This window comes from Montipora capricornis, chromosome 10 (genome assembly GCF_036669925.1).
Source record: "Montipora capricornis isolate CH-2021 chromosome 10, ASM3666992v2, whole genome shotgun sequence".
Lineage (NCBI taxonomy): Eukaryota > Metazoa > Cnidaria > Anthozoa > Scleractinia > Acroporidae > Montipora > Montipora capricornis.
In genome coordinates, this window is record NC_090892.1 from 35,284,700 (window position 1) to 35,309,888 (window position 25,189).

The 25,189-nt window shown below is 40.6% G+C and overlaps 1 protein-coding gene across 1 annotated transcript in view; it reads right to left on the minus strand.

The window, feature by feature from the left end:
- LOC138020731 (dynein axonemal heavy chain 5-like) overlaps positions 1–24,050 on the minus strand; it is a 24,510-nt gene extending 460 nt beyond the window's left edge. The window contains 30 exon segments of the mRNA XM_068867665.1: positions 771–911; positions 1,005–1,090; positions 1,093–1,245; positions 2,922–3,003; positions 3,005–3,169; positions 3,671–3,832; positions 4,159–4,293; positions 4,628–4,839; positions 5,301–5,471; positions 5,922–6,020; positions 6,651–6,903; positions 7,721–7,945; positions 8,741–8,902; positions 9,223–9,327; positions 9,705–9,807; positions 10,530–10,693; positions 12,057–12,210; positions 12,599–12,798; positions 13,925–14,165; positions 14,828–15,066; positions 15,470–15,532; positions 16,196–16,309; positions 16,735–16,839; positions 17,518–17,753; positions 18,744–19,875; positions 20,642–20,959; positions 21,377–21,583; positions 22,167–22,494; positions 22,895–22,980; positions 23,616–24,050. Of these exon segments, the coding sequence (XP_068723766.1) occupies positions 771–911; positions 1,005–1,090; positions 1,093–1,245; positions 2,922–3,003; positions 3,005–3,169; positions 3,671–3,832; positions 4,159–4,293; positions 4,628–4,839; positions 5,301–5,471; positions 5,922–6,020; positions 6,651–6,903; positions 7,721–7,945; positions 8,741–8,902; positions 9,223–9,327; positions 9,705–9,807; positions 10,530–10,693; positions 12,057–12,210; positions 12,599–12,798; positions 13,925–14,165; positions 14,828–15,066; positions 15,470–15,532; positions 16,196–16,309; positions 16,735–16,839; positions 17,518–17,753; positions 18,744–19,875; positions 20,642–20,959; positions 21,377–21,583; positions 22,167–22,494; positions 22,895–22,980; positions 23,616–24,050 (6,276 nt within the window).
- Between the last annotated feature and the right edge of the window lie 1,139 nt (positions 24,051–25,189).

A 25,189-nucleotide genomic window follows, 5' to 3' on the forward strand; every position in this document is an offset into this window, starting at 1 on the left:
CTGTTCGGATTTCCTAGCTGAAAGTCTAGTGATTCGAAAATTATAGGGATTAAAACTTACCTTTCCGAAATTTTCAGCCAGAAAAAAAGGGCTCCCGAAAATATAGGTGTCCTATTTAGGGTAAAATCCGTTAAAAATGGGCAATTATACCATTTTTTAGATGTTCGAAAATCCTAGGACAGCCAGGCAAACAAGAAGTTTTACAACAAATGTTCCGAAAAATTCTAGATCTCAAATCGTCTTCGAAACAGATATATTCCGAAATTTGACGTTGGGTACCCCTGCTCCGTGTCTTTCCAATTCGGCCTGTATAATACTCATGACAAAAAAATCGATTTTGTTGTCACTCGTATGACTACAGACCGAATGGACTCCACTCAGTCCTATTCCCTTTACTTACTGGAGGAGTTGGCAACGTAAGTAACTGTAATTTTGTTTTCGTTTTCTGCTTCTTCGTTAGAGCGTCGTATTCATTTAGTCCTTGATTCCTCAGTATTATTTTAGTTTTCCACCACGTGCTACGAAAGTCAGAGCTAATCAACGCTTGAATAAAATCTTGTTTGAGTTAATGTTATTATGATGACATTGAGGTTCCAATGGCGTCTCTCCGGCTGACCAACATTCGCATTCGGGAAAGTGGCAGTAGCCTGGACAATAAACTGCTAAATCCCTATTTGTTCGCCATGCACACGTACGCGACCCGGGAACCTTGAAATGACTCATTCCTAAACGTATATGTAACAAGGACAACGCATTTGTCACCAACAAACCTGTATGATGTAATTGTGATCCAAAATATCCATCTTGGAGACGCAGTTCTCGTTCGTAAAGCGCAGGATCTCGTCAAAGGACTTGTCAAAGAGATCTTTCAAGATTCCGGCTTCTGCTTCCAGACGCTTGTTGAGCCACGCCTATATAAAATTAAAAGGGAACTTACTTGATGCTCAAAAAAATCAGTCTGCCAAACTGGACGTAAATGATATGAAGAGCAACGCAATTCTTACCTGTAGAATTGGCCGCCAATCCAGACCAGAGGAGCTCATGTACACCATTCCGTTGCGTGACACAGTGGCGGGTGAAGCGTTATCATGTTGTGAGGTTCAAAGATGATTTTACACTGCGGAGACATGGGGATTCGATCTCCATTAGCCAGGGTCAATGTTTTGTTGTCGTCAAGCACACTGTTTAGATTTTCAATCCAGATGGCGTCGACTGGTCCATCTAACACAATCCAAATGCGCTCTCCTAGGAAATAAATCGCAACGATAAGTGTCAATGCCAATCGGCCCGCATTCGGGAATATCACTCAGTGAGTAAGATAATGGGGAGCTTAAAGTGTCCCTGTGATAAAAAAAATCGCTCTCTTCATTTCTTAAAATTTTGAAAGTGTGTTTGCTTAACACCTGACTGGCAAAATTTTGAGCTTTGATTTTTATCCAAAGGCCGTTTGCTTTGAGAGTAAATTTTGAATTTCACGGTCCGCCATTACTCAAGTTCAAAACTGTGGTCTTTATTAGTTAATAGATATTTGTTAATAATCAGTCCCCATGTAATCTGTGTCTTTAATTTGTTGGACTATGAGTTGTTGTGTAAATTATTGTTTTTTAATAGGTGTGTCCTTACAGTCGGCTTGCCCCGCCTTGATTAGCTTTTTCTAGCAATTTGCGGGGTAAGCCATCCACCTTCTATCACATTTAGCTAAATAAAATTGTTGTTGTTGTTGTTGTTGTCCAAGGAAAAGTGACGTGAAAGGCTCACTAACTTAAAATTTCAGCGTGTGAATGCAGCTTATTATATATGCAAAACGCGCATTTAAAAGGCCCGAAACTCCCGTGCTGCATATTAATTTTGCGGCGTACACATGCATTGCATTCTTAAACGAGTGAGCCTTTGACGTCATTTTCTGCTCGATCCAGCTCTCTCAAGATGTTAAAGTTAGTAATGGCGGACCATTAAATAGGAAAATTCCAGTTAAAATAAACAAGTGTCTTTTTGAAATCAATATCGCTCTCAGCTGCCCTCCTTTTAAATGGCTTTCAGATCACCGTCCGTCAAGAGTCAATACTTTCGTGAAACAAAACTTTATCCTAATTGATGGCCAAAAACTGAAATGCCAAAACGTGTCGATTCAGAGTATAAACGCAAGTTTAATCGCCAATTAAAATTCTACCGCCTAAAATAAAAAAAGACATAAGGTGATCAGTATTTTTTACAACGCAAGGCGGAAGTAACAGTCCGAGAAGAACGACTGGCCTTTTAAGGAAAGCGTTAAAAAAATGGCAAGAAGACTATTCCAAAACGTTTGCTTCTTGACACAGAAACACCATTAGTTAGTGACTTTTAAACTGAGAATCGGCCAAAGTAACTCATCACAGGAGCCCATGACTATGAGCGAACTAAAACCCCCAGTTTGAGTGATCGTTGTCTCAGGCCACCCATATCCCGCATAAATTAAAAATTAAATTATGCACCTATGACGAAATAGGGGTCAGCAGACATTTGAGTGCTATGCTAAGAATGTTTAGCGAGAGATCACGTTCTAAATGTGGTTGGTCAGGTAAAAAAAATGGAACCAGAAATTTTGTGAGGTTTCAGCTCGAAGTCATGAGCTCCCACTTATTCACAATTAACGGAGATTGCAATCGCTGTGATTTTTAAAAGCAATGAGTGTCCTACAAACGTCACATTAAAGCACTCCAGTCCAGATTATACCTGACTCTTAGGAAAGTCATTAGTGTATAAACAAGTAACAGTAACGACAACTACAATACATTACTGGTGTATTTTTTTCTATTTATCTGATTTCTCCCTATTCCAAGATGTGTTTTAATACTAAACATAAGTCAAGACTGTAAAGTGCTTCAAATATCGAAACAGAAACATTGCACGGACACTAGTACTGAATGACATCATTCCCAAACCTTTCTTAGCACGCAGTGTCTTTCTCCAGAGAGTAGAGAAAATCCCGTCAGTCCAGTCATTAGTGGAAACATCTAGTCGCCCCAAACATCTGAGGAGCAGTGATGGCTTTGGGATTCATCCTCATTTCCCTGTGCGGCGTACCACAATCTGTCATTGCCTTCATCAACAAATGAATGCAGGCGGTTTTGCCTGCTCCGCTCGGACCCAGCACCATCATACCGTGTCGTACTCGTTGAGTTTCAAATAGCTGCAAGATAATTTCCTTGTTTATACACACTCTTCTACAGAAAACGAGACGCGTTTAGTTCAGTGAGAGTGATACATTTTGGACAGCGCGAAAGGCTGAAGTACAGTAAAATTACACGTAAAGAACATGGTAAGGCTTCCTTATTGGATGGTTTGACATTAAACAAAAGTTGATTTTTTGCGAATTGTACAGTGCTTTTTTTCGAGACAGGAGAGGCGATCAATGTATCAGCAAAGAATACGTCAGTACTCTCCGTCTTAGAGTGGTGAGGGACGACTACATTTATAACACTCTCATACTTCAACCACGCTCTTTCCTTGGCGTTAAGTGGTCAAATGGCTTAACAGTGGAAAACCGAATATGCTACAACTACATCTCGGAGGTTTCGGGAAGCTTATACATGGGAGATGCCACAATGTAGGCGAGGTACCGGTCGTGTGAACCAAATCGACTTAAAAGCACAAAACCTAATAGGGTTCTCTTGGCCAACATGCCCAGTACCTGGATGAGTTTTAATCTCCATGATGGATGGTTGATAAGCCCAGCTTCTTCAACTTGATTGGCAATTGCTTGCTCTAACTCCGGATAACCAGCTTTATCCAAAACAATTCCAGGGAAGAGATCGTTGATCAGACTCAGAAACAACGGCTCGTCTTCGTCAATCTTAAAACAGTTTGAGAATTGTCAAGACAAATCGGGTACGGTAGTGCTGTAATAATTACAATTGCGTGCTTAAATATCAGAGCATTGAAAGGAAAGGGAGTTCCTGAGAGTTTATTCCCGTCTGATCTAATATGCTACAGACGGCGATAAAATATAAATCTTCTTCTTTTGTGGGTCTGAATGCTAAACACGCGAATGGCAAACGTTCAATCCATACAAAGGCTGTCTACTTTTGACCGGGGTTCATTGCGATGGAAAAAGAAAAAAACTATCGCTCATGCCAGTATGCGGTTAATAATGTTACTGCAAGGTTATGAAATATTTACCAGTTTTGAGAGATTCATATCCCTCAACACCCTCATGACAATCGTGTTTTCACTGTCGCCAACACTCAAACGTTTTGCTGCACCCAAAGTTCTCAAAACGGACAATATGTTCCTTAGACCAAAGTCATAATGAACCTTTAAAAACAAAACAAAACAAAACATGGGAAAATCGACGAATCCAGTGGAAAAGCGTCGATAAGATAAAGTGGCCACCACTGAAAGATTAATTAAAGGCTGAAGCGTGCGTGATTGAACCTTAAGACTTGGTTTTCACTAGCGACGCACAGCGACGCAAGCATAAGCACAAGCAACACACGCAGGCGCATTTACTTGCAGTTAATTAGTACCTATTGTTCGACCAATAGGCTCTAAACAACAAGCTACTGAGTTTGCGTATGCTTCTTGTGCTTATGCTTGCGTCGATATTGAAAACCAGGCTTAAAGGTCCTACCGGCCAACTACGCTGTACCTGTTTTGAGAGCTGCTCTTCACATAGTTTGTAAAGAGTAAAGAACTTTCGGGCCAAAGTTACGTTATCGATGAACCCACAGCTAGCAAGTTTCACACGAATGATAATCTGTCGATCTGGAACCATCATAGCGACGGTGCGAAATTGGATCTTGAGATTTTCAGGGAGCTCTTGTCGCCCAGCGTAGCCTGGATTCATAGTTAAGAAAATGCCTGCAACAGAAAGAACATGGTTACGATATATTTGATAGTCTTTCAAGCTACTGGCTTCGTTTCTAAAGAACTTAACTGTGGTGCTGCGTCGGTGGGGAATTCAACACGAAATTTTGTTTTATCAAATGAGTTCATAAAGGAAAGTTCAACACCGTAAGAAAGATCTTCAAGCTGACGTTTCGAGCTCGTTATTTACCATGACAATTACATCATCATCACTACCAATAGCCGCAACATGAAGGGCCATGATCTCCATTCTTTAAGGTTTGACGCGAAAAAACCTTCTTCTTTTAAACTGGATACTTTGTATATTATGGCATTTGCTAAGTCACAAAGGCTAAGCGCAAGTAGCGCGTATTTGCATTGCGACCTGATTGGATTATTTAGCTTTCAGCGATTTGTTCAAGTTATTAATTACGCAGGACGAAAATAACGTCCGCTCCATGTTCGCTTAAATTTACCAAATTCAGGGTTCATGTCCACCACATCACCGTCCGAAAATATGAACTGCTTCTTCCTCTCTTTCTTGCACATCAGTACAATGTAGATCTGCTGCGCCGCAACTGATAATACAGGGAGGTCAATACGGTTGAACTCATCAAAACAGCCCCAGCTTCCTGACTGTGCAAGACCTAAACACAAATTCAAAACAAACAAAAGAAAAGTTTGAAGAACAACGAAGAATGGAGCATATGAACCACGAGATCTACAACTTCACGGTGTTGTTTACCCGTGCATGATTGTGCACAACAATCTTCCGTTTTGTGTTTGGAAGGGCCCTCTTAGACCAAATATTACATAACAAAACACTTAACTATAAGCGCAGCTCAGTTAATTAGAGAGCGTCTTTCCAAACTTCAGGTCGTGTCCAATTTAGTACTCAGTGACTTAAAATAGACGCCATTTTCGACTTTGTACTGCATTGTTTTGTTATAGCCAGGTAAGTGGAACATATAGGAACCCTCACAAAGGGATAGGGGAAAAGGGTGTATACCGCAGGCTTCCACTGAAACCAGCTTCAGATGTATGGAAATCATAGACAAGGTAATTCGTAATTCAATTCACTTGCCTTTTGTGCTTACCTTTGAAAATTCGTCCCAGTCCTCTATAATCCATTTGATCCGAGCAGTTAAACACAACAACATATTTTCCAAGCGCTTTGCCCATGTCTTTAGTGGTTTCTGTAAGAGCAAAGACAATGATTTTTTTTTTTTTGCATATCTTCACACAATGTAACGCGTTTTTGCGTTTCTGTTTCATCCTTTCGTTGGGACACAAACTTGTCAATGTGTGAAGTACGTCCTAAAGTTTGAAAAAAAAAAATCCAACTGCAAAATTGTTAAAAAGAATCTTTCGTTAAGCTTTTTCGAGGATGTTACATGAGTAATCTGACTGATTTACGGTAATTAATGCAGTATACAACAGTGTTACGTTGAAAAATAAATTGGGGGTTGCTATCGTCCTGACTTGCTACACTAGGCTTAAAGGCCGAATCTTGCGCTACATTCTCAGCCAGTCGAGGATTAAATCAAAACCAACTATGCCTCGCTTGCATATACGTTTTCCCGCTCTTCCCGGCATTTGTAAGTGTTTGCTGTGATTGGCTAAAACGATTCCCTACGTCTTTCTGTTGTTGTCGTTGGCTAGTGTAATAATTTTGCGGCAGCCTACGTCCTAATTAAAACCACCTATGTTAAAATTAACTGATTCACAACTACATAGCACATATTAAATAATACCGTTCTCTTGTACGTCTTCGACAATGATCCAAAACGTTCCGCTAAAAGTTAATCGATTCGGTCCAATCTAACCTGTTTTTCCAGTTCCAGCCGGTCCAGCCGGCGCTCCGCCCATAGACATGGCGAGGGCCTGGGCCAGAGTAATGTAACACCGATCAGTCAGTGGAGTGATGACAAGTCGTTCAGTGCAGCCAACGAACTCGTTTTGATAGATAAAGTCAACATCGGTTATGGATACTAAACATCTGTCTGTGTCATCGTTAAAATAGAACCGAATTTGTTTCAGCCACTCGAAGTCGGTTGGAGTCTTGATATGCATACGACACTGAAAAACAAACGAAAAATAAGTTGTTAGAACCTGGCAACTCAACACACCTCATGACAAGTCTACAATTTAAAATTTCCATTATTACAAGAAAATCCCGGGGGAGGGGGACTTCCTACTACTGAGCTAATGGGGATGTGCCGCTGGATGGGGTCGCATTTTTACGACTGGATAGAATATAATCGGGTTACATTTTCAACAGAGTTTCCGACAGAATTACTAGAATGGGGTCGCAAATTGTCGGGATTTGGGGGTAAGAAAATTCTGGCTAGTGGGATTTCAAAATGGAAAGATTCGCGGTTAAAAACGTTGTTACAGAAAGAAATGTGGCGCTCTTGATTTACTATTTACTAGTCGCATTACATTCCGTTTTGAAATTACAATTAAAAGGTACATGTAAGGTTTACTGACTAAGATTGGGTCTGTAACTGGACATAAAACAGACTATAAGGGGTAGGGGTTCTGAGAGGCCAGCGGCACCAATTAATGAAATGAGGCAAGCAAACACAAGTCGTATCGGGCATTGGAGATCCGTTTGTTTAAAGCCAGAGGCATGGAATAATAAACAAACAGAATGAGCCGGTAACGCATAACTCTGACAACATTTTCAATAAATGGACTGGATTTATGAATTACTTTCTTATCCAAAGGAACATATCAAACACCCCCAATAAACCAGTCAAAACTCGCGCGAAGCAACACTTACTTATGTGACGTATAAATTCACATTTTAAGCCCAGGTAACCGTGATTCTTGATGGGTAATCCATCCAGTTCAGGTTAAGTCATGAAATCCTTGAGATTCTAATTTCACTCACCAAATCGTCAAAGATGTCCCTCTGGTGAACATGAATTGTAATAAGAGTCTCAAACTTTGTCCTTTCAACTTTTGTCAGTTCTTTGGTTGTTTGTTCGATCAGCACGTTGAGCAACTCCAGGAAAGCTGTATTAGTTTGCTGCATGACTTTCTTGTCATATTTCGCATTTGTCAGCGCCTCGGTGGAGTCTCTCGTCCATATCATTTGGATGCCTAAAAGGCCGACCTGAAACAAAAAGGTCGAATCCAACTTCTCAAATCCCGCTCTTCAAATCTCTAATCCCGCTCAATGTGGTTCAAGTGAATTTAACGGCTTCAAATAACGCTCTTCTAATCTATAATTTCGTTCAGTGTGGTTTATGCGGTTTCGCAAGCTTTAAATCCCGCTCTCTCCCAAGGCTGCATTGGTCTTCATGCAGTGGCCCCGAATTTGAATCCACTACGCTGTGTAAGTAGCCAACTAATTGCAGATTTCAACCTCTGATCTGATTTGAATCACTTCTTTCACTGCTTGTTGCTTTAAAAAAAGCCTATCTGGCCAAATACATATAGAAAATGTGCTATCATCACGACATCAAATATTACTATATGGTATGGCAAGGTTCATGGAATCCAAACGTTTGCCTACGTAATAAAAAATCTTGAAACCCGTAAACTAAGTCTAGGGATCCAGAATCCCAGAACTAGCTTCTGGAAATCCGCTTCTACTGAGATGGAAGACGGAATCCTTCAATTAGAGCGCAGAATCGATGACATGGAATCAAGCATCTACAACGACCTCATTTTAAAAGGAATACACCGTTTTTGCAACACTTGTTTATGACGATACGACCTTATCTCTCAGCCGTCTGTAATCATATCGCAGGGGAATAAAGTTAGGCGTAATGGCAGCTGGTCAAGTGAACAAACTTTTTCAAAAAGTCGCCAGGCACATTCGACAACAATTGCCAAAAAAAATCCAATATTGAACCGTCTTTTAAGTTATGAATTCGAAAACTTAGTCAAAACATCATTAAACTACCTGAGCAGGAAACGTGCTGAGAAACTCCATCAGGTTAAAACCTTGGTCCTGTACAGCAGTATGCGCTGTACGAATCACGTGATGGACTGACTTGCGTGACATCTGTAACAGGGTACCCAGCCACACTTCAACGTTGCCCTGTGCCATAACTGGCTTTTCAAGCTGCAGGAAATTGGGGAAAGAGTTACTACATGTGGGAAACCTCTTTCTCTTAAAGTAATAGCATTAGAAGGGATGTGAGAGAGATCATTCCAGACCATGTCTAAGGGTAAATTGATGCAGTTAAAGGACAAGTACTGCGTAAATCTTAAAATATTGATGACAACCCGAAATTGGATTGGTTTTGTATAACTTTGGGAGCGGCCGAAGGAAAAAAAGGATAGTTATAATAAGTTGTCCTAGATTATTTGAAGAAGACTTGCTTTACAAGAACATTATTATTATTATACCCAACTGCCAGAAAACAAAAAAATCGGTCTGACCTCAATTGTTTCTCCCTCTGATGAGATTATGGCCAAAATGCGATCATAGTCCTTTTCATGAAACTTCACAGTCTTGGTGTTATCAAAGACGTTTAGCAAATGAGCCTAAGAAATGTGACAAAAATATATTTAATGAGCAGGGCAATCAATGTCTGTCAGTTATCGAAATGGAAAACTCCAGTATGAACAGAAGTCAAATGTCAAGTTTTCAAAGACAACGACCAGTGCAGTAATGATGCCGTAGCTGATACTGATGACGAAGATGTTGATGATGATGATGATGTGTATGACGATGAAGTCACAGATGATGAAGATGACGATAATGATGATCGATGAGCGTATGACAGTCAACTTCACATAAAGGGCCAAATAAATTTCCATAGCGTATTTCATTCTTTTCTTTCATGTGATCCCAACACATTTCGAATCCCGTGAAGATCAACTCAAAAATACAATTTTACACGTATGATTGTTGTTTTTACCTGAATGGTGTGTGAATCGCTTGCTTGACCGAGGATTTCCAAAAGGACTGGATCAGAAACAAAGAAGAATCTTGGAAAAACAAGCCGTTTCTTCTCCAGATACCTGGCAAGATGGGATTCAAAAGAATTCGTATTGTGACAAAAGAAAGCGACCTTACAGGCAACGGTGATTTTGCAGGCAGGACTAAAAGCACAAGACACAGGAGCCTCATATAATTCACTAAGTGGATCGTTGAAATAGCATGATTTCAGCGATTTTAGTTTAAAATCACTGGAAATAGTTGACAGTGCTAAATGGATCACAACCTAAGGCAATTTAACATTAAGTTGTTGATGTATTGCAGAAAGAATCAAGAAATACCACTGAAACATTTAAAACACGGGTCACATTCGTATCAATGCGTTCGAAACGCAATGTCTATATAAAGGATGATGGGGAGGAAACTCTTTCGGAAGTCATTTGTTTCACCTGCACAGGCTTCCATAGCCTGCTCGTTTTAGTCAGACCGTGAGAACACGAATAAAGTGAACGGAAGTTCGTAGGTTCGACTGCACTCGGATTTTTTCCGAATACCCCCCGAGTCATCATCAGGAAAAAAAACATTTTTTCATTCATTTATCAGCGTCATGCAGCGTTTACCGTCTACTTCTTACAACTGCGAGAATGCATCGTTCCGACTATTTCAGTCGTGGCAGTGTAGCAGGAAAATTGTCACCTCAAACTAGTTTAATGTCCTAACGTCCATGATGAGTCTCCTGTAGCCTGAATGGTAGAGAATGCGAAAAAATAGTCGGAGGGCATAGGCCGACTCTACGACAACATACCCACTGAGTGACTTTTGACAGAGCTCCAGTTGTTCCAACAAATGAGGCAACAATTGTCCAAGGGTTTCATCTCCCACACAACACTGTACCACATTTGAGTTCTCATGTGCACGAGTCATGATCTTTACCCACTGTTTGTCAATGTTCTGGAATCGTTTTGCTTCCTAATAATTAACAAAAACAAAAGATAAGAGAGGCCCGTTTCTACTAAGAAGTAGCTAGAGAGCAACAACTCCATAGATGAGTCCGGCGTATACCGAAATGAAATTCTATTACTATCACTATTTTATCATTAGGGCCGTTTATACGAGAGAAAATAAGCCGCGGCTTACTCTGGCGGCGGCTTACATAAGACGCAAACACCCCGTATAAATGGTACAAAATCTACGTTCACAGCTTTCTCAACCCGCGGCTTATCCTGACCTGAGAGTTTATACTCGTATAAATAGTTCCTTTCGCGTATTATGTACGACGCGGCCAGAGTAAGCTGCGGCTTATTTTCTCTCGTATAAACGGCCCTATTATCCCTTTAGCTTAAAGTTTACTTGTTTCTCTTAGTGGCCATTATAGACACAACAATTAAAGCTTTGCTCTTGGCGACGATTCTCTAGTTACTTCATCCTGTTATCCAGCTACTTCATTCAGTTCACAATGAAAACCGTGTAAGACACTTTTGGCAAATAACAGTTCCCACAAAAATCTTGAAACTTGTGCTCGACGGATCAGACTAATCCGATTGTAATATTTAGGATCGCTCTATAAAAGCCAACCTAAGAAACACCAAAGGTCAAATATGGCCCTCATATTATTGAACGCTGACGAGTATTATATCTCAGTTTAGACCCAGATTAGTCCTCAGAAAATATATAGACTGGAGTGTTTTACTGGAAAGTACACCACTAATAAAATTCATAGGAAACTACATCCGGGACCCGAGTGGCGTATTTTCCACATTTTCAGTAGTGAGGATATTGATGACGCCTTTGTATGGTTGTTTGTGCAAACAGTCAGTGAAAAATGGCGAGCGATAGATTCGTGAAGTTCTCTGAAGCTGACTTAAAATCCTTCTCTGAGAAACAAGAAAATGCTACCACGAATAATAAAACTTCATACAACTTAAAATTATTCAAGGAGCTCCTTGCAAATGAAGAAGAAATGAGAAAATTGAAGAAATTCCTGCCGCCGAGCTGCAAGAATTTGCCATAAAGTTTGCCCTCGGTGTTAGAAAGAAAAATTGTGAGTAAAACAATCCTACCTATGTAATAAAAAGTAACTTACACAGTGGTTTGAAGATATGAATTTTATTTTCTCGTGTTAAAAACAATATTTTACTCACTCGCTGCGCTCGTTCGTAAAGTATTGTTTTTACTACTCGAATTCATATCTTCGCGCCGCCGTATAATATCCTCTATGTATTTTGCTGAGGGAATGATTTATATAGTCAGAAAGCGGGGTTGATATTAAAGCTATTTTTCTTTTTTTTGGAATCAGTAAAGAATGGGAGATGCATCTTCCAAGTTCACAAACCTTTGGCAGCTGCTTAGCAATATCTCCACCGACAAACACAGCCTCAAGGTAAATCCACAGATTTTGCACCGTGAGCCAGTTTTCGATGATGTCAGTTGTATTAGAAAGTTTCTGAACCCAGCTCTGGATGTTCTTCTTAAACGGAGCGTTATATCTGGGGAAAATACCCAAAGTCATTTCTTTAGTACATACGAAACATTTGTTCGTTGTGAGCTTCACGCATAAGCGCGTCAACCTCTAAAGACCCGTACAAACGGACGCAATCCGAGGCCCGTTTCTCGAAAGTCCAGAACTCTTTTCGGGCCCGAAAAACCATTTGTGAAAATGCCAACCGTTTCTTTTGGAAAGCCGACCTTTTAACGTGTTTTAAAGGTAACAAAAAGGAAAATAACTGTGAAGTTTGACGACTTAAATCCTCTCCGTTCTTGAGATACAAAAGGGAATTGTGACACCCTGAAATGGCCCGTAAAGTTTCAGGACTTCCCTGAATTAGAAATAACTTGTTGGAAAATCTATTGGGGAAACCCAAAACGTACGCTTACCTATTGCTCATTAAAGACCCCAGAACCATCAAACTGTCCTCCATCAATGTCACAATCTCAGATGTGTTGTCTCCTCGAAGAAGAAGCTCGCCACGGTTCTTGAAATTGGCAAAAGTAAGCTCACGTGTGCTCCAATCAGCGACCACTGCCTTCAGCTTGGCTTCGATGTCTTTTTCTTTAACAGCGGCAATACAAATATCCTGAGTGTAAATGAAAGATAAAAGAGGTCGTGTCTATGTTAAGCTAATGTCATATGGTCACGATAAAGAAAACCAGGAAGTGACGTTTCCAGCACTAGCAAAAATTCATCTTCGGCTCAGACTCGCAATTTTCAACAAGTCGAGATCAAAGAACGCTCATTCAATTTTCACTAATTAATTGCAACTTAAAAAGCAGCTTCATCAAGGTCTCAAGATTATACAGTCGAGCACAAATTCTATACTGATCGAGAAAGTCACTGAAAATCACACTGGGGATCAAATTTTTGGGAGAAAAACCTGTCGAGGCAGGAAAGAGAACCAACAAACTCAAACCACATAAAGTCAAGTTCAAGAATCGAGCCCGGAACACAATAGTGAAAGGCGAGCTCTATTGCAACTGCGGAGACACCTGATTCCTTGCACTGCTTAAACCGACTTTCGCATTTTAATCCAGTATCAACGACACTAATATTTTAAACACTTACAAAAAAAATTGTTTGTCTAAAACTAAGGTCTAGCGATGTTAACCCAGTTCAGGGGATCTCTGAACAACGCTGCGCCAGTACCAAAATTACTGCGACAACATAACTGTGTAATTGTCCGGAGATAAAGTATTATTGAGATTCCTGAACCAGTGCGCACCTACAGTTTGTTATCAAAGATTCTCACAGTCAACTGACCATACATGTCGGTAAAAATGAGATTCATGATACAGTGCATTCACGTCAATGTGCCACAAGGTGTCTTCTGGAGCATAAGAACTTATGTATTACTTTTTGGTTAGGGCACTGGTAAAAGCTTATGTTTAAGGATCAATTTGTGACGCCTACTCCAGGTCAGGTAAATCATGATCTCTTTATGTCCATCGCTGTATTGGACAACCCTCCAACTAACATGTTTCCATTTTCTTTTGACGCAAGAGCATGCAGCCATGTTAAAGGGGTAAACAAAGAACAGCGACCATGTTACTGAAGCAAAAGAAAGGTGCTGGTAATGTCTGAGAGGAAGCACAATGTATTCCAACCATCAAAACACGCTTGCTAGTAATTCAATGAAATTTTTTGGCATAACAACAAAACCACAATTAAATCTAAGCTCTAGATTGAAAAAAGGGCGAGTGTCTTGCCTCAATGTCTTCTTTATACTTCAGTAGTGGAGCTTCCATGATATTCCTGAGAGAGAATGTTTCCGATTCCATGTCAAAGGTGTGTCCTGTCAGGGCTGCTATACGATCCCAGTGCCTCTGCTTCATGGCTTTATTGGCCATGAGCTCAAGCAGAGGACAGCTCTCGTTGAAGTCGTCAATGGTTTTCTTTAAATCCATGAAAGCTTGCCAGTCTTTTAAGGCGCGAGGAAGCTTACGGCAGCTGAAAAAGGGAAACGCATACAAATGAATCAATTTTGGTTACGCACTGAAAGAAAACACTATGTTTAAAGTCTCGTTACATCCTTGGTGTCAATTCTTAGAAATTTTCTTATTTCGGCAGCATTTCAGTTATATATACATAGCGTTTTGCATTTGTTATGTTCCATCAAAGTTTCAAATAGTATTTTTAAGCGGAAATGTTTCAAAAGCGCTGACAATGTTTAGCTGAAAATTTATCTCAAAATCGATTGCTTAAAAAATTCAGAAAAAGATAGAAGTATCTGTGTTTGCTGGAGAACCTAACAAAGCAAAAATAGAGTTCAACAAGATACAATTTCTTTGGATTCAAAACTACACACAAGGATCATAGATATGATGTTCATTTCATTCTCATAGCATAAATACAGGTGCTAGCGAAATAAGAACATTTAAAAAAATTGGCACCTCGAACCTAAGACGAGACACTAGGAGTAAAAACTACAGCTAAGGTCAGAATTGTAGTGCCCAATCGCACGAATCAAACGGGCTAACCAAAACGCATGGGAAATACATGCAACCTGCGCTACGCGAGGGAGAATATGATTATGTTTTTGCCACTCATTAGATAGAAATACTATAGCCTTAATCGTAATGATGTAAATGAGACATCTTTCTATTCTTTACCGTGTTTGAAAGTCTTGCAATTCAACGTTAATTTTCTCGATATTTACGTCCACCCACAGGATGTCATAATATCCGTTTACAGTGTCAATGACGTCGTTGTAAAGGCCATAAAGTTTCTGCAGAAGATTGAGTTCTCGGCGAATCTTCATGAGGTCAGGGTATTCGGTGACTGGGAGACCAAAAAGCTCCTCTCCGCCAGAATATGTGATATACTTGCGCCACAGGGCATCGAATCGATTCTAAAACCAAAGACAACAATAAGTTACACTTCAGTGAATTAGTGTATTTCCAGCTAATTTTATAGGTCCACCAAGCTTCGCTCCTGCGGCGTACAAAATGTGGTCATCTGGTACACAAAGAGATTAAAAATTGCTAGACATAAGGGCATTATGACTTCACTTGCAGCCACAAGCATGCCGCATACAGACGCATAACCACAACTAAGCAATCAGACCAAAGAAATGAAGCAGTTATTCGACGATTTTCCCGCGTTTAGCACCATCTGTCACCATGGTTTGCGTAACGCGCTGACTAAGCGCGGGAAAATGTCAAATGGCGAGAGATGTGCATCACTGACGTCTGTCCGATTTTGTCTTAAATTTTCTCGTTTTGAAAAGTTTAAACTGATATTGTTTTATCAACCTGGAAAATGATCAGCCTGTCACTGGCTTCACGCGGTGGGACATTAGAAACCATTGGTCCTTTCTGTAGGAATAAAACAGGAACATTAAAAACCACATAGCTAGGGAATAATGACCACATCTACATAGTCTCCAATATACCCTCAATAACCAGAGGTCAGCCTCACAAAGTAGAAAGTTAATGCTGCTTTTTGATGAGGAAGCAAAACCCTCGTGCAAGAAGAACAAACAAACAAATCGACTCTGTGATCATTATATTGCTGAGAATTCTCTCCAAACCATCGATTAACCTGAAACATACTTTACGAAGAAACAGTGGAATTAATATTGATTGGACACTGGTACCGCACGGCACACGTTTATTGCGGCTTCCAGACAATCACGACTCGATGAAATCGACATTTTACTTTATAATCTCAATATATCACAGTGATATCTCAAAATTACTTTGTACAGAAACGCTTGAAACACGAGTGAGAGCTGTGCCCAAATCTAAGTTCAAATGCGTACAGGAGTATTAAAAAATACGAGGAACTCACCTTATTAAAGAGTTCCCATATTCTTGTGCCTGAGAGAAAGGCCGACGAAAAGTACTTATCGAATTGCGCGGACAGTGGATTTCCAAGGTATTGAGATGATGTCGTTAATTGCTCGAACATTTCCCGAACTTAACTGCGTACTTATTTTACAGAACCGATTAGGCAGAGAACAAGATAATTTAACCTACCGCTTGATAGTCATCAGAGAAATTAGTAACATCTACGACAAACACTTCCACTTTCTCGATAAGATCTCCCTTGAAATTGGGCTGGATCTGGATAAGATGATCTTGCGATTCCGTCTAGAAAGTGAAAAACAGGTCGCAGAATCAACTGGGCATTCAAATTCCGTCTCGCGCACCAAAGATGCACTTGAAAGCCGGGACGTTTCCTTCACGTTTTATGGGGACGGGGAGGGGGCAGGGGTAGGGAAATTTAATCTGTCCAATCAAACGGTTCCTTTGTACTTCCGTCTCCCAACACCAGCACTTGTTTTGTTTTGTTTTTTCCTTTTTTTTTTTTTTTTTTTTTTTTTTTTTTGGGGGGGGGGGGGGGGGGGGGTTGTTTCCGGGGCAAGACGGCAAGGGAACCGAAACTTTCTGTTCCAAGCATCTTTTATACGTGCGTCTCCCGAAAACTCCAAGTGTGACTGTGCCACATCTTCACGGTTCTTTCCCCAATTGTCCCGCGTTAATTAAAAGGAACCACATGAAACTATAATGTATACCGCCAAAGCCTGAAGTTTCTGCCATGAATACCGAAGAGTGTCTACTCTTTCAGACTCATCCTTGGCGACTAAGAGTTCGTAACGATTCAACATGGCGTACGATTCCTGCAAGACGAAATATACAAAAGACATAAATAAGAACAACGACAATTATTGCGAACTCTTCAATGTTTTGAACATGCAATTCTGTTCACCTTACTGTGCCTTGACGGTGAAGTTCAAATTCCTATCAACCATTTCGTTTCCGAAGCTGTCGGTCACTGTCAGCCGAATGCGTCAATCGTGCGTCGTGTTCTGCATTATCACATGTCTGATTTCGATCCACTCTGCCTGTTTCAATTTTTTAACAATCCGGTAATCGTTGCTGCAAATGTGATTGCACATGGAGGAATGAACCAAAACGGTACTTGGAATTTGAACTCCAGAGCCCGCACGTTCATGGAATAAGTAAATTAAGCAGGTTTCTTTTGCGAGACGTTTTGCAGTTGCTTTGGTAATGCATTGCTATGCTTAGTAGGCAAAAACCAAAAACCATTGCAGTAAGAGTTCTATTAGAGGCCAAGGCTTCTGTTCTGAAAACGCACACTTGAAAAAATTTAGATTTTCAAAGTTAATCCGTGCAGTCAGAAAGGGGCACTCCACTCCAACCTATAGTTCCCTACTTATTCTTTTAAAAACGAGTTTCAAGCCCCATTTTATTTTATCCCGAAGAGATGTGAACTTTGAATTACTGTACTAATGAATGTACAACTCAAACATGTTAGAAGAATAATGGCACCATACCTCTATTGGTCCAATAGACATGTCAATCATGATTTCTCTATCTCGGATCTCTTTTAAAGCTGACATGGCATGTCGTATGTCATCAAGGTCTTTGATTGGCCGGCTCAACCGTTTCGTGATATCCTCAAGAAAGGTGAAGACCTCCTCCATTTCTGTACGATATCGAACGTTACAATTCCGTCCAAAAGCCACGCACCAAGCTCTAGTTTCCGCGCATAGCGCTGTTTTGAGGCGTTCTGAGACGTGGAAGAAAACCAATTAAAAGCAAGAGGAGAGAAAGTCCTCACTAAAACATTACAACGAACATGCATAAATGAACTTGACACATTTCGTTAACAATACTGGCATCAGTGCTCATTCTTCGATTTTTTATTACAACAAATAATTCTCACTTTTTCACACACTGGAATGAAAAACCAGTGCGAACAGCAACGCAGTTTATAAGAAAAGCAGCTGCCAATTGTTTAGTTTCATCCTCCACTAAATTAGGGCCAAATTGGTTTCGCATTGAAAAAAAAAACTGATGGCCCTTTTTAATGTCAAAGGTGATATAGCATCCATCCATAAAAAGGAAAACGCTGTTTCAAGGATCCCAATCTTTAGTTTTTCACACTGACGAGAAAGACACGAAGGGCGTTTAACCGAATGTTGAAATACTTAACATTTTGATCTACTTTTCTTCCAACACTGACTTATTTTGAATCGGAAAGTCTTCGAATCCCTCCCTGAGTTTGCGCATACTCAAATTTGTGGCAAAGGTTTGTTCCTGACGGTCTTACGAAGAGACCTTCACTACGACTGCACGTATTTCGTAAGCAGAGAGAGGTCTTAACATAGTTAATGCATGGAGATGGTTATGAAACTCGACAAGTCCCTTTGTTTCATGTTTTGTCCGTATTTTTGGCCTTGACCCTGCACAAAACACTCCTTTTTTCGAGAAGATAACCAATCAAATCCTTCGATCAAATTATGCGCAACTAATTTGCAAACCCGTGCGAAGCGAAAAAAAAAGATTGTGCAGGGTCACGGTCGATTCAACATCGATTGCAACAACATTGTTCTCGCTTTTGAAGGTTCTAACGTTTCATAACCAGTCTCTCGATTAACTATCGTCTTAATTATCGGTGTTGACCAAAAGAAGGGAGGGCTCTGTGGTATCACTCAAAAGCCGGATTTGCATCCCTGGAAATGCCTCCTTTTCAAGGATATATTTACTACTTTTTCACCTGTAAGCAAAGCAATGGCACCAGCTTTATAAGACTCAGGTTCTTGCAGGATAGTCTCCTCCAATGCATTGTACTTCAATATCTGAGCTTCAAATTCCGACAGCCTCGGTTCTGTTTCGAGAAACTTAGCGATGTTTGTCTCACGATCTTCCTTCCAGATCGGTTCGTACTTGTTAAAGAACTCCAAGGAAGTCGTAATGTCCTTCTTCTGGGAATTAATCGCCGTGGAAAGGAAAGCTACAAGCTTCGCGATTTCTTTATTTTCAGCCACGTTCTTGAAGTAGTTCGCTCGCTGCGGGAAAATAGCCAAGCTGACGACAGTTCCCGCATCGCTATCGACTGGCATTCCTGTCACTCGACGTGAGGGCGCAACGTCAGATCTGCTTTCATCGTCACTGCCTACGTTGCTTGCCGAGCGACTCCGACCTTCATTATCGGAATCCTCTTTTTCATTCTTTTCAGCTTTCAAGAGCGCTTTGCAAGTCTTGTTCCACTGTGACACGCCTTTCGACACGGAAACAACGTATTGTGCCGCCTTATTTAGTCCTTGCTGAATTTCGTCCAAAGCTGGCTGCATTGTGATGTTTGGTATTTGTAAAGTGACGTAAGCTGAAAAAAGCGGTGACAAATCCGGCCCAGAATCTTTTCCTTGTGTAAGTGCCCTTCCTTTGTCAACGTAATGATGCGCGAAAGCTGACTGCACACGCTTGCGCATGGAATCTAACGTTGTCCTTGTAACTCGAACAATCGCGTCAACGTTCTTATGAATAAAATGAGTCAGCAGTTCCTGAGCCTCCATGTTTAGCTGATCACGAGTTTCGCGCTTGCGCTTAGCTGCAGCCACTGCTGGACTGATGGCAGCACTTCCTAATCGGCTACTGCCTGTACGACTATCTGGACGGCTCCCACCCGTGCGCGGACGGCTTCGAGCACTCTCCTCTCTGGGGACAGCTGTTTCTTCCTCTCCCTCGTCGTTTGGCAAATCTTCCAAATCTCTCTGATCTTCGTCGCTGTTAAGCTCGTCTTCATCTTCTTCATCTAACTCAAGGAGCATTGAGATGAGTTCGTTGGCAGCTTCTTCTACCCGTGTGCTCTTTGATTCCAGCAATTCAGATCCACGCTTGCAAAGCTCCTGTCAATTGAAATATATATAAGGGTTATCGGCCTGAAACGAAGGGATATCAGATTTATTCACCTCTGGTTCCGCCCGTGGGCGGAACCAGGGGTGAATAAATCTGATATCCCCGGGTGAAAGGCAGATAAAATACTTATTTTACACATCGGTGAGGTTTTCTAGAAAATGCACTGTTGTTTGAGATGTCGGCATAACGGCTTGATGAAGATTTGTAAAGGAAAAAATATATGTAGTCTCTAGGGACTTAAATTACATCCATGTGCGTGAAAAATTGCGAAAAAAAATTGTCATGGTCTGAGTTGAATATCTAAGTGTAGTTTCCCACGTGTTATAATTTGCACTGGCGATGTTTTGAGGGGAATAACTGCAGGGGAATATCTCAATATAATCCCCTGCGAGAACAAAGGAAACCGAGCCATGCTACTGGAAACAAACGTCACTCCTAACCTACCATTGCGCTGCTAGATTGCTTGAGAAAACAATCACGTCCTTCCGAATTTGCGATGATAGAAAGATGCAACAAATAGAAAATCAATGATCGCTGTTAATTACCTTTGATTAAATTTGAGTAGTAACGGGGATTGTTGTTTACAAGGTTAAATTTTCACCATTGTCTCAGGAAAACCTCCAAGTGCGCCTCATACGAGTTCCAACAAAAAGCAAGATCTAGGAAAATCCAAGGATTTTTTCTTTCGCCAAATTTGAAAAAAATAAGTAATACTCAAACATGAAAGAAAATTACAGCAAAGAAAGAAGAGTTCACCTCGGTGTTTTTAAGGAACTTCTCGATTGTCCATGGTGCATCACTCGGAAGCTCACAAAGAGTAGTATCACTCATCTCTTGTAACACAGATTCAATCCGGAATTTGACCAGGTCATTTGCTCGGTCGATCAGAAGCTCTAGTTCCTTTAGGGCTTCGTACACGCTGTCGATGTACGTATCAAGACTCAGGGAAGTCCAGTTCAGCATAGTGAGACCAGGTTCGATTGCTGCGTCCACTTTGGCGAGATGTGGTGACATGAGGGGTTTAAATGCTGGTGGTATTCGACTCAGCACCCGGACGCTCTCAGCAAGCAGAAGCTAAAAGATAGACAATAACAAGAAAGCAACATTAAAGTGAAAGGTGAAAAGTACAAAATGGTGAAGCTAGTAGTTTTCCCACTGTCGCATGGATTTACTCATGGACAAATACAGGACAATGCGTCAGTTTTTCAGTTGGTTTTTCTCTCCTCAGAAAGCAACATGTTCAACGTCCGATTCGATCTGGATTCAGTGGACAATAGGCTCCCCTCTGGAATTGTCACTCAGTTGACTTTAATTTTTGCCTCGCATTCATTAGAAATAAAAGCTACAATTTAATATCCATCAAATTTATAAGTGGCTTAAATCCTCCTTCGGAGAAGACAGGTCAGTCCATCCAAGAGATATCCAGCTTCACTACATTAAAGATTTAGGAAATGATTACACGCACGTTATCGCTAAATTATTATACCTTACCTCAAGTCTGTTGTAGTTTCTCTTTATGGCCTCTCGTTTCTGGAGAAGGGTCTGCGCACCAAAGGGTATGTCCAGACCCAAGCGGACCATACACTCCGATTCTCGAATGAGAGTTATTATCTGGGGATCAAAGTTCACAAACAACTCTTTGGTCTCGGGATGCCGTACGAGGAGAGAGGCCTGGAGACCAGACTTTGCAACTTCCACCTGTATTAAAAAAAGTAAGAATTAGTCAGGGACGGTCCCTGAAAGTATTACTTGATCGTCCATTGCTCAGGTTACACGAATAACTAGAGGCCGAACATGTTCAACTCCTTGTAAGGACAACATCTGTCAAAATAAATCAGTGAAAGAGAGTTGAGTATATTAAAACTCCGACTGTTTCAACTAGACAAACCAAGAAGAAACAAAACATGTGACTATTACTTCATTTGTTAATATTGACTTCGCTCATATTGTCCACAGGGGAAATTTGGTAATGACTTTTCTCAGGGGTTAACGAGTTCCAACTGCCAACGGAGGAAAAAGTGTTCTGTTCAGAAACTTTTAGGCAACAACTTACAAGCGGGTGTAATTAAAATGACCCATTCCAATGCAGTTATAGGCAAGCGAAAACGAGAATTCGTGTTTGTGTTTAGTGTACGTACTGAAATGACCCAAATATCTCATCATTTAGTGACCTTTGAACCCAAAATCATCAAAGAATATCAGCCTGAGTAATTCGGCTACTTGAAGTGTCTTGTTTATTGATTAAAGGAGCCCCGGTCCATGCTTTTACCATTCTCTTTACCTGTTGCTTCCAAGCCTGGTGGTACAGCAGTTCAAACTCCAACAGCACCTTAGCAAGTTTGTTGTAATTCTTAATGACCTTTTTGGCTTCAGGGTTCTGAAGAATTGTGGGATACTTCTGAAACATTTCCATTGGCTCTTGAATCCGCCGGTACATCTGTTGGGCCCAGGCTATCTTGCCTGCGATTGGCGGTAAGTCCCAGGCTATTGGTGGGTCGTTTCGATGTCTCTGGTAAATCTTTTGAATTGTTTCAATGTCACGACCAAAATGCATCAGGATTCGTTCGTACTTATCCTGAATCGTCTCTTTCAAGCTTTCCAGATTAAGCCTGTTGAGAAAGTTTGAGACGGTTAACTGAATTCCGCACCATGCACTCGTAACAAAGAGATTTTCTATCGAGTTAATCCAACCAAAGGGCAAAGAATGAACCAAAAATTTTGTAAGTTTTCCTTTTTCTTGTTTTTCCTTCCTTTTGAGTGTGGACTGTGTCTTTCTTCCTTATAAATTTTCACGAGATCTCTCTGCTAATAACATTTGCTTCAGATGGAGGGGGATTGTTTTGAAAGCTCATCCCTAACCCCAACCCGAGAAGACCACGATGTCACAACAAAAACTCTAACATAACTAAGGTTCTAGTCATTGAACTATGGACGTAACCAACGGTCAACGTTAAAAAGTGAGAAAACAGTTGGACAAAAATGAATTTCCCCATGCAACGACGGACTAACCTCTCAAATTTCCTAATTAGCCTTAAGGCTCGCTGGGTTGATGGTATGCGATCGAAACAGTTGTCCATAAAAACCTGAAGCTGGATCTGTTGAGAACAATATTACTACATTTTAAAGACTTTTCCCTCAAAGACCTCTTCTGTCTTGCAGTAACGCAGTGAGGTCAAGAATTACCAAACCCTTTTTTCCAGTTTTTAATTTAGCTAATAAGTTAACGTTAGTTACCTTACAAAAAACTTCACTTTTTTACACTGAAAGGACGAAAAGCGAGACAAATTTCGTTACTTTAAAGTGTCATTAGCCTCAGCTGTTTTTCGTTTCCAGGGTAACTATCTCCACTTGCAAATACATTGGGCTATTTTCATCTAGACCTACCGCAAAATACAATGACAACAATAGGTCTTGATACTACTTGCCCACATTGTTAAAACTTACAGTAAAAATGTTTCTGTTGTTGTTGTTGTTGGCCCGTATGTAAACCTTCCAAAAATTAAAATCGAAACCCAGAAATGAAATTTCTCTTAACAAAAAACTCATTTTTGAGGCACTTAAAATCAAAAACTGAAAAATGTACTACCTCCAATTCCCATGGTAAAAAAAAAACGATTACAAGTTAAATTGAAACCGTACTTTTTGCCAAAATGAAAGTTAAATTATGGAACTCGTTTTTTTCAAAGGGAGGTGTAACCGCTCATTTATTTCTTTCTATGACCGACCGTACCTGCAAATCATTGATTTGTCGCTTAAACTCCTCAAAATCGGCATCAAAATCCATTTTCCGATAATCCAGCAAATCGTATGGTTTCTTTCTCATCGTAGTCACGATCAAAACAAATTTGTTCCACAGCTGTTCTATTCCTTCAATCCGCGACTCTCCAAGACACGAAAACGCCTTCATTGTGTCTAACATGTCAATGATCTTATGCAGACGACGCGAAAACGTATTGATTTTACCAAAAATGTACATTTCGCTGAATTCGAACTGCCTTTCCTCTGGATTTTCTTCCAAGCGCTGTTTCGTCTTTTGAAAACATCTTTGATATTCTTCATTTAAACGAATGCAATTCTTCAGTTTGGAGACAAGTTCATCTTGTTGATAATCCCACACCGTCTTGTACCCATGCTCAGTTATGTAACTTTTGCAAGCGGTGGTCATTTCATTTTTGTGACCTGAAAAACAGCATAACAGTTCACTAGATTTGCACACATCCATTCATCACAGTTTTTGCTTACCACTTCAATCTGCTAAATCCTTTCACAACCATTCACTGGAGACGAAGACTATCAATTTACCAGACAACGCCAAAGCAGTATGGAAATAGACAAAAGAGTGAAGTGATCCGCTGGCACTTATCTGGACGATTTAAACGATGGTTTCTTATGAACAACCGAGAAATGATAATGGTTCCAACGGGATTTAAACCTATTGCCTCTCCGATGCCGGTTCTATGTTCTACCGACTGAGCTAAGCCCCTCAGTTGCCGGGAGCAATCTGTTAAGCTCTTTTATTACCGTCAAAGCCTCTATGAATGAAATTAATGTTAATTGAAGTCCTGGTTATTGACGAAAGAGAGTAGTGATCCTCAAACTTATAAGGGTCAAGTTAAGCAATTGTCTCATTCATTGTGTCCTACACGTCTTCACGGGAACAAAAAAGCTCAACAAATTGACCTTGAGTATAGAAAGAAACTTTCTCTATCGAAAATAATGCAATGTGGTCTCGGTTTGAGCCAACCAGAAGATCAGAAGACCAAGACTATTTAAGAACCCATGAAAAGACAATGATTATAGACGGTTTGAGTACCTGCCACGTTCTTGAAACGACACTGCTAAGAGAGGACAAAAGTGACAGGGTTTTTTTTTTAAGTCGAAATCGTGATCTGATTTGCGTTCATTAGTGCTCCAGCGCTAGAAGACTAGACACTTAAATAAAGTTCCTTTCCTTTCCTTAATTCGCCCCCTCCCACGGTCTTAACCTTACCAAGTAGGAAACGCAAACACTCTTGAACAGTGAACATGATGAACTTTATTTAAGGGTTTAGTGAACTTGACGCTGGAGCACTAATTGGCGACATTGTACAGAAATCTAATCTAATCAAGTCAAAGATTGGTTTTTGAGGAGAGGGGAAAACCGGACTACCCGGAGAAAAAATATCGCGAAGAAGAGTAGAGAACCAACAAACGTAACCGACATGGGACGCCAAGTCTGGGAATCGAGCCCGGGCCACATTGGTGGGAGGTGCTTGCTCTCACCCATGTACCATCACTGCTCCTTGCAGTTTCACCACAATTTAC